A 15202-nucleotide genomic window follows, 5' to 3' on the forward strand; every position below is an offset into this window, starting at 1 on the left:
AGAAGGTGCAAAAGAAATTCACGATTAACGCAAGGAAAAATAAAAAATATGGAAAAAGAGAAAGGAAATGGGGAAAGGGGAATTTTCGACGCGACCTTTAAAGGAGATTTTAGAATAACCTCTAAACGGGGGATTCCCTCGGGATCGGGTCTCCCGAAGGGGCAATCGAGGATCGATTATCTCGTAACTTGGCCCCCTTTCGCTTTCGCGAAAATTGCCTCTCTTTCTCCGTAGAGAAGGAGAGCGGGGAAACCGCCTCCCTTTCATCCTCCCGCTTATCCCGCACTCGAGGAAACGAGTACGTAACGCGACACCCCGTAACGCGTACACCCCTGTATCCCCCTGCCCTCGTTCGGGTGTTTTCCCTCTTACAGTCCCTTAGAGAAAGGTAAAAATAGAGAGAGAAATACACTTCTCTGTCTCTCGTTCTAGCGATTTGAAAAATTCCGGTCATTCCCCGAGGAATAACCTAGAATTTTTTCCCGCGTGAGTTTCGCCGATCTCGAAAAACGGGGGTGAAAAAAAAATAACAACGAAGGAGAAGCGCGCCGCGGTATCAGCGCGACGTATTATCGCGGGGAGAGCGGGGGGTCTTGAAAGGGCGGAAAAGTCCTTTTATGGGCGATAACGCGGGGCTCTATTAACCCCAGATCCAGGAGCGTTCCGCACAGTTTCGCGCGCCGGTTATGAATATAACGGAGAGGTCTGATCGATATCGCAAACAATGGGCAGAGCCATCGGGGGTGCCGCTAACCCCGAGGAGAGAAAGAGGGAGCAGGAGACACCGCGGGGGGCGGAATCGCGGTGATAATGCGTTATCGCGCCTATTACTCGGCGAGTATCGACGCGGATATACGAGCGAGCCCTTTCCGCGGGGGTGGATCGCCCTCCGAAACTTTCCCGCCCCGTAGGCAACTCGAGCCCGAGTTCTGGCAAAACGGCGAAGGAAACGGCCAAGTAAAGGGTTGACCTGATAACGGAGGAATGGGGCTCTTCGGGGGGATAGTTCCGACGGTTAAGGGAATCCAAGTCGAGACGCGGATAACGAGATACGCGAGGGGATGTGCATTTTTACCGAGGTTAAACTGCAGCCCGGCAGGTGGGGTGCTTTCTAAAGGTGCAACCCTCCCCCAGGTGCACCGTGCAGAGGTTTCGAGTTCAAATGGCGGGTCGGCCGCGCATTCGAGGCTTCGGGGTGGAAAACGTTTTCTAACCTATACTACGACCCGGGTATTCTCGTATAGTGATTTTTGAAAAATTATTCAGCACCGAAATGACGGATCCTCTCGAAGTAACCTGTTTTTCCGGGGAGTAGTGTTTGAGAAGGTGCCGGTGAAAAATGGGTTCATCCGGGAATGTTCTCGGGAGGCTCGAAATTCAACAGATGCGCGTCAAGGCGAAAAATTGCCGTCTCCCCTGCCGAAACGGACATTACGTATTCCGGAGGACCGCGCAAATCCCGAGTGGCTTACCCCGCGGCGAACGTGTTAAATCATACTCGGGCCGGTGTTACGAATACGGGATTACGCGAATTTCCAAATCGACCCGTGCGTCGGCCTGTGCGTGCGAGCGCATCGAAACTTGCACCCGGGCGCATCGAAGTTCGCCGCGAGCGCGCGCGGAATCCGCGATGCAGCGCCTCCTCGATATGTCTAACCAAAATTCAGGTGACAAATTTGGCCACAAATCCCGAGTCCCCGGTCCCACAAAATGTAAAAGTCAAAAATCGGGATAAAACTTATCGATTTTTTTTTTTTTTCCCCCATCGAGCGGTAGAGAGAGGTCGAAGGGAGCATTTCCAGGAGATGAGGCCGATCTCCGATCGGAGGGGTCGAGGCAATTCGGGAGATGAGCCCCTCGTCAAAATAGCAAGTGTCCCCCTATTTGGGGGGGGGGCACTCGGGATTTCAGTTGAAGCCTCTTAGGGAATTCGGGGGAATCCTTTCCCGGTGCCGCAAGTGCCGGCACGTGCGAGCTTTATTTCGGAAGTTCCGGCCCTTTTATCGGGCGGACCGTAAAAAAGGGGGGAGTCGGAGGGGGGCAGGTCGGCCGATTCCTACGACGGGCTATTCCGCGGAAATCGCGGCAATCACTTTTCGTGCTTTACGAGTGCGCCCCCGCGAGGACCCGTCGTTAGTACGCGAGAAACGGCCAGAACCCCCTCCCCCCGGAGGGGTTATCGATAATCCCGGGGGATCGATCGGCACCGCGGGAAAAGCTAGCTCCCTCGATCGATCCCCTAAATGCATCTTATGAAAGAGGGTCCTGCCATACTGGGGCCGATATTTTTTCTCCCCCCAGTGCGATCATTACCCCCCACCTGAGTTAACCACTCTTGCAATCGACCGCGATGGAGGGACTCCCACTCGATCCGGGGGGGTCATTTGCATACGGCCGAGAGGAACGAGTCACCTTTGCAGTAGAGACTCGTTGCGATTATCGAGTTGTTGGACCCCCCGAAAATGTTGGACCCCCGGTGGGGATGGCCCGAGGCCGAAACGCTCACAAGAGCACGAGCGAGTATGCTAACGCGTGACACGCATTTCCATAAAAAGGTCCGAAACAGTCCAGGCGACACCTACACCTCATGGGGGGTGGTCACCCCCATCCTGGCAATTTGCATGCGAGAGTTGCGGCACAGGGTGGGCTGGGGCGGGGGGGGGGGGGCGACATCAATCGGAGCCCGGCAAAGGGAAAGATAATGGGGAATCACACGTGGAAGTAATGCCTCTCGGCCTATTACCGCGTTTACCGCCCTCAAAGCGAGTGTCCCGGGTCCGCCACCTGGGGGAAATATTAATGCCACCCCCTCCCCGGGGAACACGTACCGTCGCGACTCGCGGCATTTATTATTGGCTCGCCCGCCACTCTGGGCCACGTAATAGCCACCGGGGGTGAGTGGAGAGAGGGTTGCAGGGTCGACCTCGCGGGTCACCTCGAGGGTGTCGGAGTTAATGCCCCAGGGCGACGCCGAGGGAGGACGAATCGGGTGGGGCGCGATCCCCGACTCGGAGATGCACCCCCCGAAACGGGGGGCTCAGCGCCTCCCCGAAACCACCACCCAGGGATCCGCGACTCGACCGGCGATACCCTCCAACGATTGATTTCCGATCGATGAGACGGAAACCGCGCCTTAGAGGAGGCCGAACTTGCACCCCGGGGGTGGAAACAACCCCCGTCCTTACCGCGCTCACTAACGATCCAAGATGCGCACCGCGAACGTGTCGAATTGGACGTACCGGGCGACTCGAGTTTCCTCCACCCCCCGAGAAAAATGGAAAGGGGCGAAACCCACCCCCGTTCCCTCTCGACGAGCCCTGGAAACGGTCCGCCTCTCGTTTCTTAAGATTCGGGGGGTGAGTCTCGGAGACGGGGGTGTTTGCAAAATTCGGATTTCAGGGAAGTCTTAGAGGTTAGATTCAGGGGTGGGCAGGAATCGCTCGGATTCCCGCTCGATGCAGATGGCCGTCGGGGGTTGTGGGGGTGGCGGACGGATAGACGAGCCGCACACGGGCCACTGGCCTGTTGGTTTTGCGACGGCAGATTACACCGAGCCGTTTCCGCCCCGGCGCCCGTTTTGTCCCCCAAACGGCCCGGAGGCCTCGACCCCGGGGGTGGCCGAAACAGCCCCCGGGCGCAACCCCCTCCCAGGGGACGGTCCCGCCGCCACGTGAAAATATCACTTTCCCATCCCTAACCGATAGGGACACGCGTCCACCCCAAAGACGGAATTCCGATCGGGGGCAATTAATTCCAACCCCCGATAACCTCCCCCGACCGAGCCATAAATTTAATCCTCCCCGAATTTCGGATGATTTCATTAAATCGAGGAACCCGCGAGCGATGTCGTCGATCCCGGAGGAGAGAAGGAGTTCGAATAGTCTCCTCGACGATCCGCTCGCGAATCGTCAACGGGTGATAACCCTGATAAGGTGTCACGCGGAAGTCAATCGCGGGGGCTCTTCCGACATCCCTCCGACAGGTTTCGCGTCGACTGGCTGGGAGGCCGGGAAAATATCGGGTCGACCGACAGGGCATGATCGATTGGGCCAAATCCGACCACGATAAGGCGTACAAGTGACAGCCGCCCGCTATCATCGCGCAGTGCGCGCGCCCTTATCAAGTTCCGTATTAATTCTTACCTTCCTCCCGTGCATGAATTACCAATCCAATTTTCCGCCCCTCTCTCAAAACACCCCACGTAGCCCTCAAACAAGCCTTAGTCGCTCAAGAAAAATTCCCGAAATAAGTAGAGACCAAGAACGAGGTATCCCAGCTGATCGAGAGCGCCTTCGACCGGGATTAGGGGAATTACTCCCCCCGTTCCGGAGGATCCGGTAAAGGGTGCGGGAGAGAGCGCCGAGGGCGAGTGGCTTCGTTAGGAATCCGGGAAAAAAATGGGCTCGTAACCGAAGCACCCCTTCTTTAAAAGGTTATTAATTTTCCCCTCTGCGCTCCTCGCCCCCTCCAGGAGAAGGGGCAGGAATCGGCTTGCGAGAACGTCGACGGCCAATTCCCACGGGAAATGGTTTCCCTGTGGCCGCCGCTAAGATCCCGGAAGAGATGCTCGAAATGCCTCACCCGTCCCGCCCCTCCCGGGGGGAGGGACTCGTGTATCCCATTATTCGGGCGAAAACCGCGCTCGGGAGGCCAAGAAAGACCTCGGCGTAATTCCCGCACCCCCCGAGAGGAATCCTCGTGGCCGTGGTCGATGTTCCAGCAAAAGGGGAGAGACGGAAAAAGAGGTCAAGAGACGCGGTCTCGTCGCGAGTCGATCCGTTCCCCGCGTCGCGGGGGTTCTTCCTCAGGTGGGAATACGTTTTCCATTCTCGAGGGGCGAGGGGGGCGCGGTCGGGGGTCGCATTAGGGGGATAATAAGAGAGGTGACGTAAATTTATATCACCCGGGACCTTATTAAATTTACAGGCAACCGAAGGGAGGACAATCTCCATTTCCAGGAGACTCGGTGACGAGTAGTTTTCGGGGGCGTCCCGGGGGAACCGCCAACCCCCCAACCCTCGGCGTTCCCGTGTAATTCGCACCGCGACTTTTAAGCCCCACGATTTACGCGAAGTCTCGAGAGGGAGGAGAATATATATATATAATACATATACACGCGTATATACACAAGCGTCTCGACGAGACGGCCTTGCGGCGGAAGCGAGACGTATCCGTCTCCCCCTCTCTCTCCTTCCCTTCTCTTCTTTCTCGCGAGGGAAGAAAGACGAGAGAGGAATAAGGGGGGAGAGGAAAAAAAAGGTTGTAAAAAGAGAGGGACAGAATTTACACGGCTATCGTCGACAGGCGTTTCTCACGGCCTCGTTCCGTGATTCACGGCTTCTTTTTTCCCTTCATTTTTTTTTTTTTCGTTTTCGTCCCTCTCCCTCCCGCCCCGACGAAATTATCAAGGTAATCCTTATCAAAACGTCGCCCGGGAACGTCGGAGCGCCCGGCGAGGGGAGGAGCAATCTCGAAGGCATCTCTTCGGCAATAACGAGGAGCCCGATGCACCGGGGAATGCACCGTGAAATATATCCCGTGGGGCACGTCCCCCCCTGGCCGCGGATAGCCGAAAGCGACCGATCCCGAAATTCCGGGGGCGAGTCTCATCGATTTCCCCCCGTTTCCGGGATCCTCGATTAAATCGGGTTAATCGAGGCCCTAAGTTCTTCATCGACGTCTCCTCGATTAGATTCGGAAAGGAAATTTCGCGAAGACCTGGAAATTAATTTCTGGAAGGGACCTCTCTGTATACGATAAGTATTCCTCCCCCAGGGGGTACGCCGCGACGTCGGCCGATTTCTCGAGGCAAACCGAAACCCTTGTCGATGCTCGTCGAGGAAGAAAAGGAGGAGGAGAAAAGAGAGGAAAATGGAGGAACCGAGTCGAAAACCGCAAACGGGGCCGACGCCGGGCGGCGCGGATCGAGCGTCGATTATCAAGCTCGGCGCTCCCTCGGGAACCTATTTACCGGGCCGGAGGGGCGCCGGAATAGGGTCATTAAGGAACAGGGGAACCATTAAAACATGGAGTGGAGAAATAAACGGGAGGAGCGGGAAAATAAAAGCGCGGCCGGCCCGGCGCCTAGCGGGGGAGGCGGGGCAAGCCGGACGCGGAATTCCGACGCGGCGATTTACGTCGCGAGCCGAGGACGGGAGGAACCGCGGAACCGGCACCTAAGGGGGGCGGCGGCGGCCGATAACTCGCGATCGATTTCGCCTCCGAGATAACCGATACGATCCAATCTTCGTGGGTGGGAGGGGAGCCGCCTCCCGGTCGTAACTTTTTGCGCGGCCGGATGCACCGGTCGCCGGCGTTGCGCCTTCCGCTGCCCTCGACCGAGCGGTTCTCCCTTTGTCGAAAGGGTCGTTCCTCGACACGAGGCCCCAGAAATTTTCCAAGCCGATTAAACGTATTTCCCCCCAAGAGTTTCCACCCCCAGATCATTTTAATCTCGATACCCCCTCCCTATTCGAGCGTTTCGCTATAAACCACCTTCCTCGTAGAAAAAGGACGAAAAGCTCTCTTCCGTCCGAGCCCGTTGCTCATGACTTACGGGCACCTGTAACAGGGTGGGGGGATCTTTCCCCTAGGGTTTCCACGTGTACCCACGTACGTGTTCCCCACATGCCCGCAGACCCCCCGCGTGCCATCCTCCGGTCCGTCCGCACGGCGAGTGCGGCAATTTCTTCTCGCCGTCTCTCTCCCTCTCCCTCTCGGTTTTCCTTCGATCACGCGCCGTCGAAAGCTACTTTCGCCCCCTGCACCCCTCTTTTTCTCTCTCCACGAGGGGGGCCCCCCTCGAGGATTCATTTTCGCGAGGCCGGTCGGAATCGAGTTACCCGCGTCTCCTCGGCGGTTCCCGCGAATTTCCCTCTCCCCCCCGTGACCGCGACACTTTGCACCTGGCCTCATTGTCGTCCGCGAGAATCCGATCCGCGCGTCGTCTCGCCGCGGCCGCGCGCTTTTGTCTCGCGCGACGTCCGCGTCTCGCCGACGACAAATTCCCCCCAGGGGAGGAACGCCCGAGCACAAACGAGCGAAACGAATCGCGGCGGGGGCAGGAACTCGGCGTTCCCCCCGTACCCCGCGTCGGCCCTCCGAGACCGCGTCCCATTGTCGTCGCCCATTTTTGTACTCCTTTTTCCGTCCCGCCGACCGTCTCGAATTTATGTTTATTTATTTATTATTCTCAGGTTAATTACAAGTCGATTACAATTGTACGCTATTACTTAAAATTACATTCACGTTGATTTTCGTTTGTACCCGTCTTTCGGGGAATTCGGTGAAATGAACTCGGGAGAACCCAGGTTGGGTATTTAGGAACGCTCGTAGACGTTGTTTTTCGTCCTCGGGAAATCTGCGATTCGGGACCCACCCCCAGGTGGGGCAGGTTTGATTCGACGCCTTCGAACGTTCTCCCCAGGTAACGAACGGCACCGCCACCGCACCCGAGGAAAATTGCAATCCTGGCGCGTTAGTTTCGCCGAGCTGGCTAATTATTCCGCCGAGCCGCGCCGAGACGCCCGTCGTCGCGGGCGCGGGCCTCTGGGCGTCTTATTCCCCGGGAAATTGAGGCTCGCGCTGCGAGCGCGGCTGCCTCCCATTTAGCCAAATGACTAGCACGAGCCGGGTAAATAAAGCCGCGCCCTGATTAATGCCGACGTCGAATTTCATATTTTCGAACGGACCAATTTCGAGGCGTCGACACGAAAGTCGAGACGAGACTCGCAGGTAATTCCGTGCATTTTTCCCCGGCGGTTTCTTCGGGGAACCTCAACCTGTCCTCGGGAGGTCCTTAACCTGCGCATCCCTTCGGGGCTCTCGTCCACCTCCCCTCTTCCTATCCGCCTGTCCACCTCCGGTACCCGAGGCAAAAGAAGAAAAAGGGGGACGACCCCCGGGACTGGTTTAGAACCAGGACGAAACAGGACCTCTGCGTCCCCCCCGGACCAGGACTCGAGGAAACGCGGGCGCAGGGCGGAAATCGCCCCAGGATTCGGTGCAGAAATTTTCGGATCCGCCGCAGGTAGAAAATAGAAAAGTGAAATTTTCGCTCCCCGAGAAAGGAGGGGGGTTAAACGGCGGTAAGCGGAGAAGGGGGAGCAAACCGGAGGACTTCTGCCGAACCGCGGAATGCGTTTAACGAGACGATCGCCTTTTCCGTCGACGGCCGAGAGGAAAAAAAGCGAGGAGAGAATCCGACCTGCGGTCGCGCGGATTCCGCTCGATCGCGTTCTCACGTCGAAAAGAAGCGCGGATTCCCGCGTTACAAGAACGAAGGGAAAAAGGAAGAAAAAAAAAAAAGAGAAAAAACCACGTACGCGGCGACCCGCGGAATGTTCCCCGCGGAACGGCCGACCACGGGGCGATATTAGTTCTCGCGGTGCCGATAACGGTTTTCCGCCGCTGCGGCCCGGCGAATAAAGACGACCGCCGTTAATCGGCGTCGCCTCGACGCCCTCCGTTTCCTCCATTTCCAACTTTCAACCCTTTAATCGCAGGCCTGGGTCATCGAGAGCGAAAATTTCGCGAAATCCGCGCTTCCCGCCGCGATTTTCCAATCTTCCGTCGCGGATTCGCCGCCAGCCCTGAAAACGACGGTCGGGGCTCGTCGCCGGAGAGCGCGGTACGCCGAAGAGTAATGATAAAAAAAAAATAGGGAAAAGAAACGCGGAAAATGGGGGAAACGTACAATTTTCATACAGATTGCGCGATTACCGTCCCGTGGGGCGGGGAGAGGGGGGTACGCACATCCGTAGCGATTTTTGCCGCGGACGATCGGCCGAGGAGGTAATCCTCCGCTCATCCGAAGATTCCACATATGTACGTACGTACATATAACTATGAATATATGCATGGACGAGTCTATGTGCGCTCGTTCGCGCACATATCGGGTCTCGTTGCGCGGAATCACACCGCCGGTCGGAGAGTCCGTGGGGCTCGGTAATTGGCCGATCGACCGTGCGTAATCGAGAGCACGTACACGTGGCACATGCACCGTATAACGACGTACCGTCGGTCCGACGTACGTGGACGTACGGTAGCCGCGGCGGATTCGACGGAGACGGACCTAGACTCGCCGTTTAACGGCCCGTTCGACGATAGGGATGTCCTTAGACAAGGCTCGTCCTCGACCACCGTTAACGAGGTGTTCCCAACCGAGCGGCCTCACCTGTCGCCTCGAATACTACGTCGGACTTGAATAACAAAAAAGTATACATAGTTTACATTTGAGTAACAAAAAATATATAAATCATAACCCCATATCCTCTTGAAAAAAAAAAAGAAGATCTATACCGAGGTAGAAATGTTTAAAATAACAAATAAATAACCTCCGTCGAAGTCGGGAGTCAACGTCGACGTCCTCGACGGTGACCCGATACCCGGAGAGGTCCCCGTTACCCGAGAACCCGGGAAATCGCGTGCTCGCGAGGGAAACCTCGTGATTTTCTTACGGATAGAGAAGAAAGGGAGAAAGAAAGGAAGTCTCGAATTCCCGGACAGCGGGGGGCAACGGGGGGAATTCGATTCCGCGCCGATTCCGATAGGGAGATATCGATAAATATTATCCCGGAAGTGCAAGGCCGCGACTCACCCGACGATCCGACAGCATCCATCCGTCCCGTTCGGAGCATTGGAAAAAATCAAAGAAAAAAAAATGAAATCGAAAAGCTTCGATCGGACGTCTCCCGAACGACCCTCGGGACGTCGCGGAATTCCGCGGAGTTCTCGGGAACGCGTGCCCGCGCGTAAACGCGCGTACAGGTGCTCTCGGTAGGCGACGCCGCGTGACGAGACGGAATTATTCTCCGTGGCAAATTAGGTTCCGCGCTAAGGCGTTAACGCCGCCTTCTTTGACGGCGCGGAGACGTCGGCGACGTCGCGCGGCGCGGAACCCGCGCGACGCCGCCGCGAGAGAGGGCGTCGGAGGGCGAGAGAGACGGAGACGGGAGCGCCCCGTCGACGACTCCGCCAATTAGCGGCACGAGCGCGTGTATATCGCGGGGTAACTTCGCCCCCCTCGTTACTTTCCGACACCCCCCTTATCGCGCATGGTAACGTCGCCAAGGTATGAGAGTCCCACCCTTCGCCGCCCCCGATTATATATTCGTGGCGCGAATTAACGTCGGCCAATCTCCACCCCGTTAAGCGCGGGATCTCACCCCTGAGGAAAGTCCGGACAGAATCTCGAAACCGCGGATTTTTTATGGGATTTCTCCGAGCGGGGGCCCCCGATCTAGGTCCATTTATTTTTTCCTTTATCTTTAATCAACCAGTGTAATTATCAGAACCTGAAGTAGAGGGACGACCAGGGGGAGGTTTCCACCCCTCGGGACAAGAGGCATCTCGAAAGGCGTCCAAACGCGTCTACGGGTTTCCTCGGGTAACGAGGTTAAACCACGATACGGATAAAAAGAAGAAAACGGGGGAAGAAGGGGAGGGAAGGTAAAAAAAGCGCGTTAAACCGCGAAAGTGCGACCCGTATGCAACTTTCGATAAAGTTGGAGTCGTTATCGGCTTTCCCTTTTTGTCCCCCTCCACCCCTTTTTCTCACTCTATTTCATGCTTTTCCCACCCTCTCGCCCTGGTGTTTTCTTTTCTCACGTTCGTGCCCAGCTTCCGAATTTTCCGCGCCCGGCCTCCGCGTTTCGATTTCGGACGAAGAGATTTTCCCGCGTACCCGGAGATGGGGATAGAAAAAAGGAAGAGGAAGGGAAAAAGAAAAACAGAGGGAGGGAGCACAAAAAAAAAGAAGAACGGAAATCCGTGTCGTCCGAAATAAGAGGGAGAATCGAGCCGCGTCGCGCGACCCCGGGGATAATCCGAGCCGAAGGTAAAAAAATTAAAAAAAACGAAAAAACAGGGGAAAGAAATAAACTCGGACGAATTTCACGACGCGAAATGGCGCGATCTCGCGTGGCATCGCCGGGCCCATAAAGAGAGGACGCGGGACCGTTTAAAAAATTACGACGGAGGGCAAGGGGGGGAAAAAAAAAGATGAGCGGAAAAATATACAAATACCGAACGCCGGGAAAATAAATACTCCCCGTAAAAATTTCGCGAAAACGCGACCGATAAATCGGAAAAGTCGGAAAAATCCGTGAAATCGTGCTCCTTGGTCCACGAGGCGTGCATAAATTCCGCGTAATTCGGCGAAACGACCCCCGATCGAGGTTCCATCCCTCTCCCTCGTCCCCCGGAAGGACATTCGCTCCAGGATATTCCCGTCGGTCCCAAAAATCATTCGGCGGTCTTTACCGCCTCCGGTGACGAATGCCAGGACCCAGGGCCGAGGCCCACCTGGCGTCGTAAATTCCATTCATTCGAAATTTCTATTCCCTCGTAAACCCTCCTCCCCATCCAGTGACGGGAACTCGCGGTCGGCCGATTCCGCGCGCGGAATCCGCCCCTTTCCGTCGCCCGTGTACGACGTTCCCCATCCTCCACCAAAGCGTCGCAGACCAGGCCTTGAAAGTAGAAAAGAGAAAATAGATTTTTTCTTTAATATAAAGAATACAGGCACCCCCTTTCCTCGGCAAGCTCCGGAACGAGTCGAGCCCCCGTGGCCGGTCGGATTTCGGGAGCGGCCGATACGGCGTTATCGCGGCCGCGACGACGACGCTCGATCGACGCGAGCGAATGTTTTTCTGGGTCACGCCCGTGCCAGGCGGCCGTTCCGCCGCGGCGCCATTAGGTGCGTAATCCGGCCGCGAATTCGAGCAAAAATCACCGCGACTCCGTGCCCCGGCCGCGGCGGAACCGGTTCGCGGCGCGCGGAAAACGCGAGCGGCCGGATCCCGAGAACCCGGCGACTCTCCGCCCGACGATCTTGGGCACTCCGATTAAATTTAAACGCGGCTCGGACGGCGGATCCGCGCCGGGTCCACCGCCGCCGCGAGTGCGTCACGCGACGTGGCGCCCCAAGGGCGGGGAAAACGGGTCACGCACTGCGGACATGTACGCGTAAAGGAGCCGGCGGCGGCTCGTCGTCCGCAGGCGGAAAAGGCGCCGCTGAGAACCACTTCTCGCTTACGGTTCTCGCGGAGGAGGGAGGGGGGGGGGAGATCTCGCCTCGCCGACGTAAAAACTCTGTGCATCCTTAAACGAATTCCTCGAAACTACTGTACAAACTCCAACTTTCGCGAGTCACGTATATTAATTTATCCTCCTGGAGCCTCGTCTGATTTTTCCAGAAAATTCCGGCGCGGCATCTCGACGTCGGCCCCCTCCCCCGTGACCAGGGAATTTGCGTATGAATTGAAAATCAATTGCCGAGTTATGCCAGGAAGCGAATGCCGGGTATTTTCGCGTTGCGTAATTTATATTTCTTCGTTTCGAAGTAAGATACGGAGAGTTGAGTATCGGCTTTGGAATGTTCAAGGTTAGTTCAAGGGAGTTTTATGGGTGTATTGGAATTAATCGTTGTTTTGACGATTTCGAGGTTAAGTCAGAGATCCGGGGATCCGAGACGTACCTGGGCTCTCGATGACGCAGGGCCGGGGGTCCGGTCGGTCCCTCGGGGCCGCGCCATGTCGGGGGCGATCGGGTCGTGCTCGGCTTCAGCGGCTGGGTCCCTGGGTGCCTGGCAGGCTGGGTCCGAGAGGTCGGAGTGGCCGGCGGCCAGTCGGCCTAACCGGCCGCCGGGAGGGGACTCCCGTCATGTGAGGTCCTCGCGCCGCGCGAGGACCCTCGCACTCTCGCGGCAATCCCGGGCTCACTCCCCGCAGTCCCTACCGGGCGATCTGGCCCACCACGTCCGACTCTCCGCGCGTCATGGGAGGAACGGTAGAGGCCCGGTACGGCACGCGGCACGAACTTCACTCCGAGGGTCGCGGCACACGGCTCGGCTCGGCTCGACTGGACTCGGTAGGACTCGGTTACTGCGCGTCGGGCACTCGGGTCGTGTCGGCACGCGTCTCGACGAATTCAGCGCGCAAGAACCGCGCGGGTGGGCGGCGCACAGCGGACTGGCGGGCGCGCGGCGCTCGTTGGCGGCGTAGCCCGTGCACGTCGCGCCGCTCGCGGCCGCCACGGGAATCTCGGGATGCCGGCGCCCCGCTCCCTCCTCTCTCGACCGACGGAGGGGGAAGACGCGAGGCCGACCTCGTCGCGGACCCTCCCGCTGCGTGCCCTCAAAGGAAAGGGGGAGTCCGGGGAGACCCTCGGGGACGCGGCCCGTCTTAGGCGAGCCCTTGGCGCCGCGTACCCTGGGAGCGCGCCGGATTTTCGAGGGTCGCTCCCTGCCGCCGTTTCGGGGGATTTTCGGCGCTCCCGGCCTTTCCCTCCGGCCATTCCGGTTTTTATCGTTTAATTAAAGCCCCTGGGAAGTGCGGGTGCCCTTGAACGCCGAACTCGCGCATTCCGCCCGAGAAATCCAGTCGTAAATCGACTCGTTCCGGGGCGTGCCCCTAGGAAGAATCGACTGGCGCTTCGCGTTTGCGGAAAATCGATCAACGCGAATAGCGTGACTTTATTTATTTTTCTTCACGCGTCCCACACAGTCGATCAAACGGGGACGAGGATGTCAACGGGGACTAATTGCGACCGGCGACGTGGCCCGCCTTTGCGGGGGAAGATTCATTGGTAAGTTTATCAGGCCTTGATAAACCCTCTCCCCCTCGATCGGTCCACCTAACCTCCGTGCACGCACTCGACATCCGACTAACTCGAGCGCTTCCCGGACTAATGGCGGTCTAACGAGAAATACGGTTCGCCGTTTACGAGGAAACATCCCGGCCAACCCGGGGAACTGCTCGCGTCGAAACGTTTCGATTAAAACTTCGGTATACAGTCAGACACCCGAATTAAACACCTCGGAAAGTCATCCGAAACCCCTTCTCTACTCTGGCCGCGGTGCGCCTTAGCCGATAACGCCGAACTTGGAAATTAACTCGAGTTTTCCTGGTCCCTCGCATCGCGATTCCCCCGATAGGTGCGCCATCCATTTTTTAATACCTTAACCCTTTTCCGTACCCACGTTGAAAGGAATTCCAGTAAATATTTAAAAATAAAAAAATCCACCGATCGATGCCTCCTCGAATTTGTAAAAATTCACGATTTTTAGAGGGGGTTCTTTCAGGGTATTTCGAGGCGTCCTAGAATTTCAATGGGGGGAATCCAAATCTCTTGCAACGGGGGAAGCATAAACGGAATCGTTGCGTTTCCTCTTCTCCTCCTGCCGAATTACTTCCGGCCCCCCGGTAAGCCTCCGATAACGATATTCGTCGCAGTAGGCATTCCCGCCGGCCACGCGGCTAATCTCCGCAATCCCGCCCTGAAATCAGTCGTTCGATTTTACAGCTCCCCTTCCGAGGTTAAAGCTCACCCGGCCGATAGATAGCCATCCGCGGTACGTCGAGCGCATCTCCCGGGTCTCCGCGGTCCACCGCTGGCGAAACGCGTTCTGGTGGTACTGAATATATTCCCAGGTTCGTTGTCAATTTCTGCACCCGCGCGTCGCCCGGGCAAAATGTACAGAAGGGTGTAACAAGAATATTTCAATTGAAGCTAAGAACGTTTCGACTCTTTTCGAACGTTCCATTGTATATTGCCGATTTTGTTTACACTTTCTCGGTTAACTGAGAATTTAGGGAGAGCGGAGATTAAGAATTTAAAGCGTCCCTTGGGAGTGGAGGAGTGGACAAAGGCATCTCGCGGACCGACAGGCACTCGACTCCTGGAAAGTGGCTCGCAAGTATCGCGGCAATTCGCGAAGTCGGGAAATTGAATCGAAACGCCTACTTGGCCGGTCGTTCCCGCGAGTCGGTGCTTACCGATCGGATCAAAGGGGGCGAACGGCGAGGGGCTCGTTTTCGATTCGTAGAGGGAATATTTGAATGCTGCCAAGAGAATGGAAGGAGCGCGGCTCTATGCGGCACGTCCTGCGGGAGAAGGAGGACCCGAAGAGAGCCCGTGCGTCCCGAACGGTTCCATAAAAATAAATGGGTCGCCCATCCCCTTCGAGCTCGACTCGTACGTACCGACGAATTGCGGCGGGATCGCCAAATTTTCTCCTCGTGTCCGACGCCCCTCCACCCCCAAAAACTGATCGTTACATGCGAGGGAATTCTCTTCTCCCAGGACGCGTTTGCAATCGCCAGCGAGGACGACCTCTGGACCGTCGCCCTTAATTTTTTTTTAACAGAAATTTATAAGCGAAATCGAAGGTCGACAGGACTCGGTACCGAAGTTAATCCTG

General features: G+C 56.9%; 1 protein-coding gene across 1 annotated transcript in view; it reads right to left on the reverse strand.

Moving 5' to 3' along the window:
- LOC105703071 (insulin-like growth factor-binding protein complex acid labile subunit) overlaps positions 1–12953 on the reverse strand; it is a 91658-nt gene extending 78705 nt beyond the window's left edge. The window contains exon 1 of the mRNA XM_012431164.2: positions 12479–12953. Coding sequence (XP_012286587.1) covers positions 12479–12535 — 57 coding nt within the window. The 5' untranslated portion in view covers positions 12536–12953. The remainder of the gene's footprint in view (positions 1–12478) is intronic.
- Positions 12954–15202: the final 2249 nt, after the last annotated feature.

The sequence above is a fragment of the Orussus abietinus genome, unplaced genomic scaffold (assembly GCF_000612105.2).
Source record: "Orussus abietinus isolate OABI.00-Male unplaced genomic scaffold, Oabi_2.0 scaffold65, whole genome shotgun sequence".
In the NCBI taxonomy this organism is placed as follows: domain Eukaryota; kingdom Metazoa; phylum Arthropoda; class Insecta; order Hymenoptera; family Orussidae; genus Orussus; species Orussus abietinus.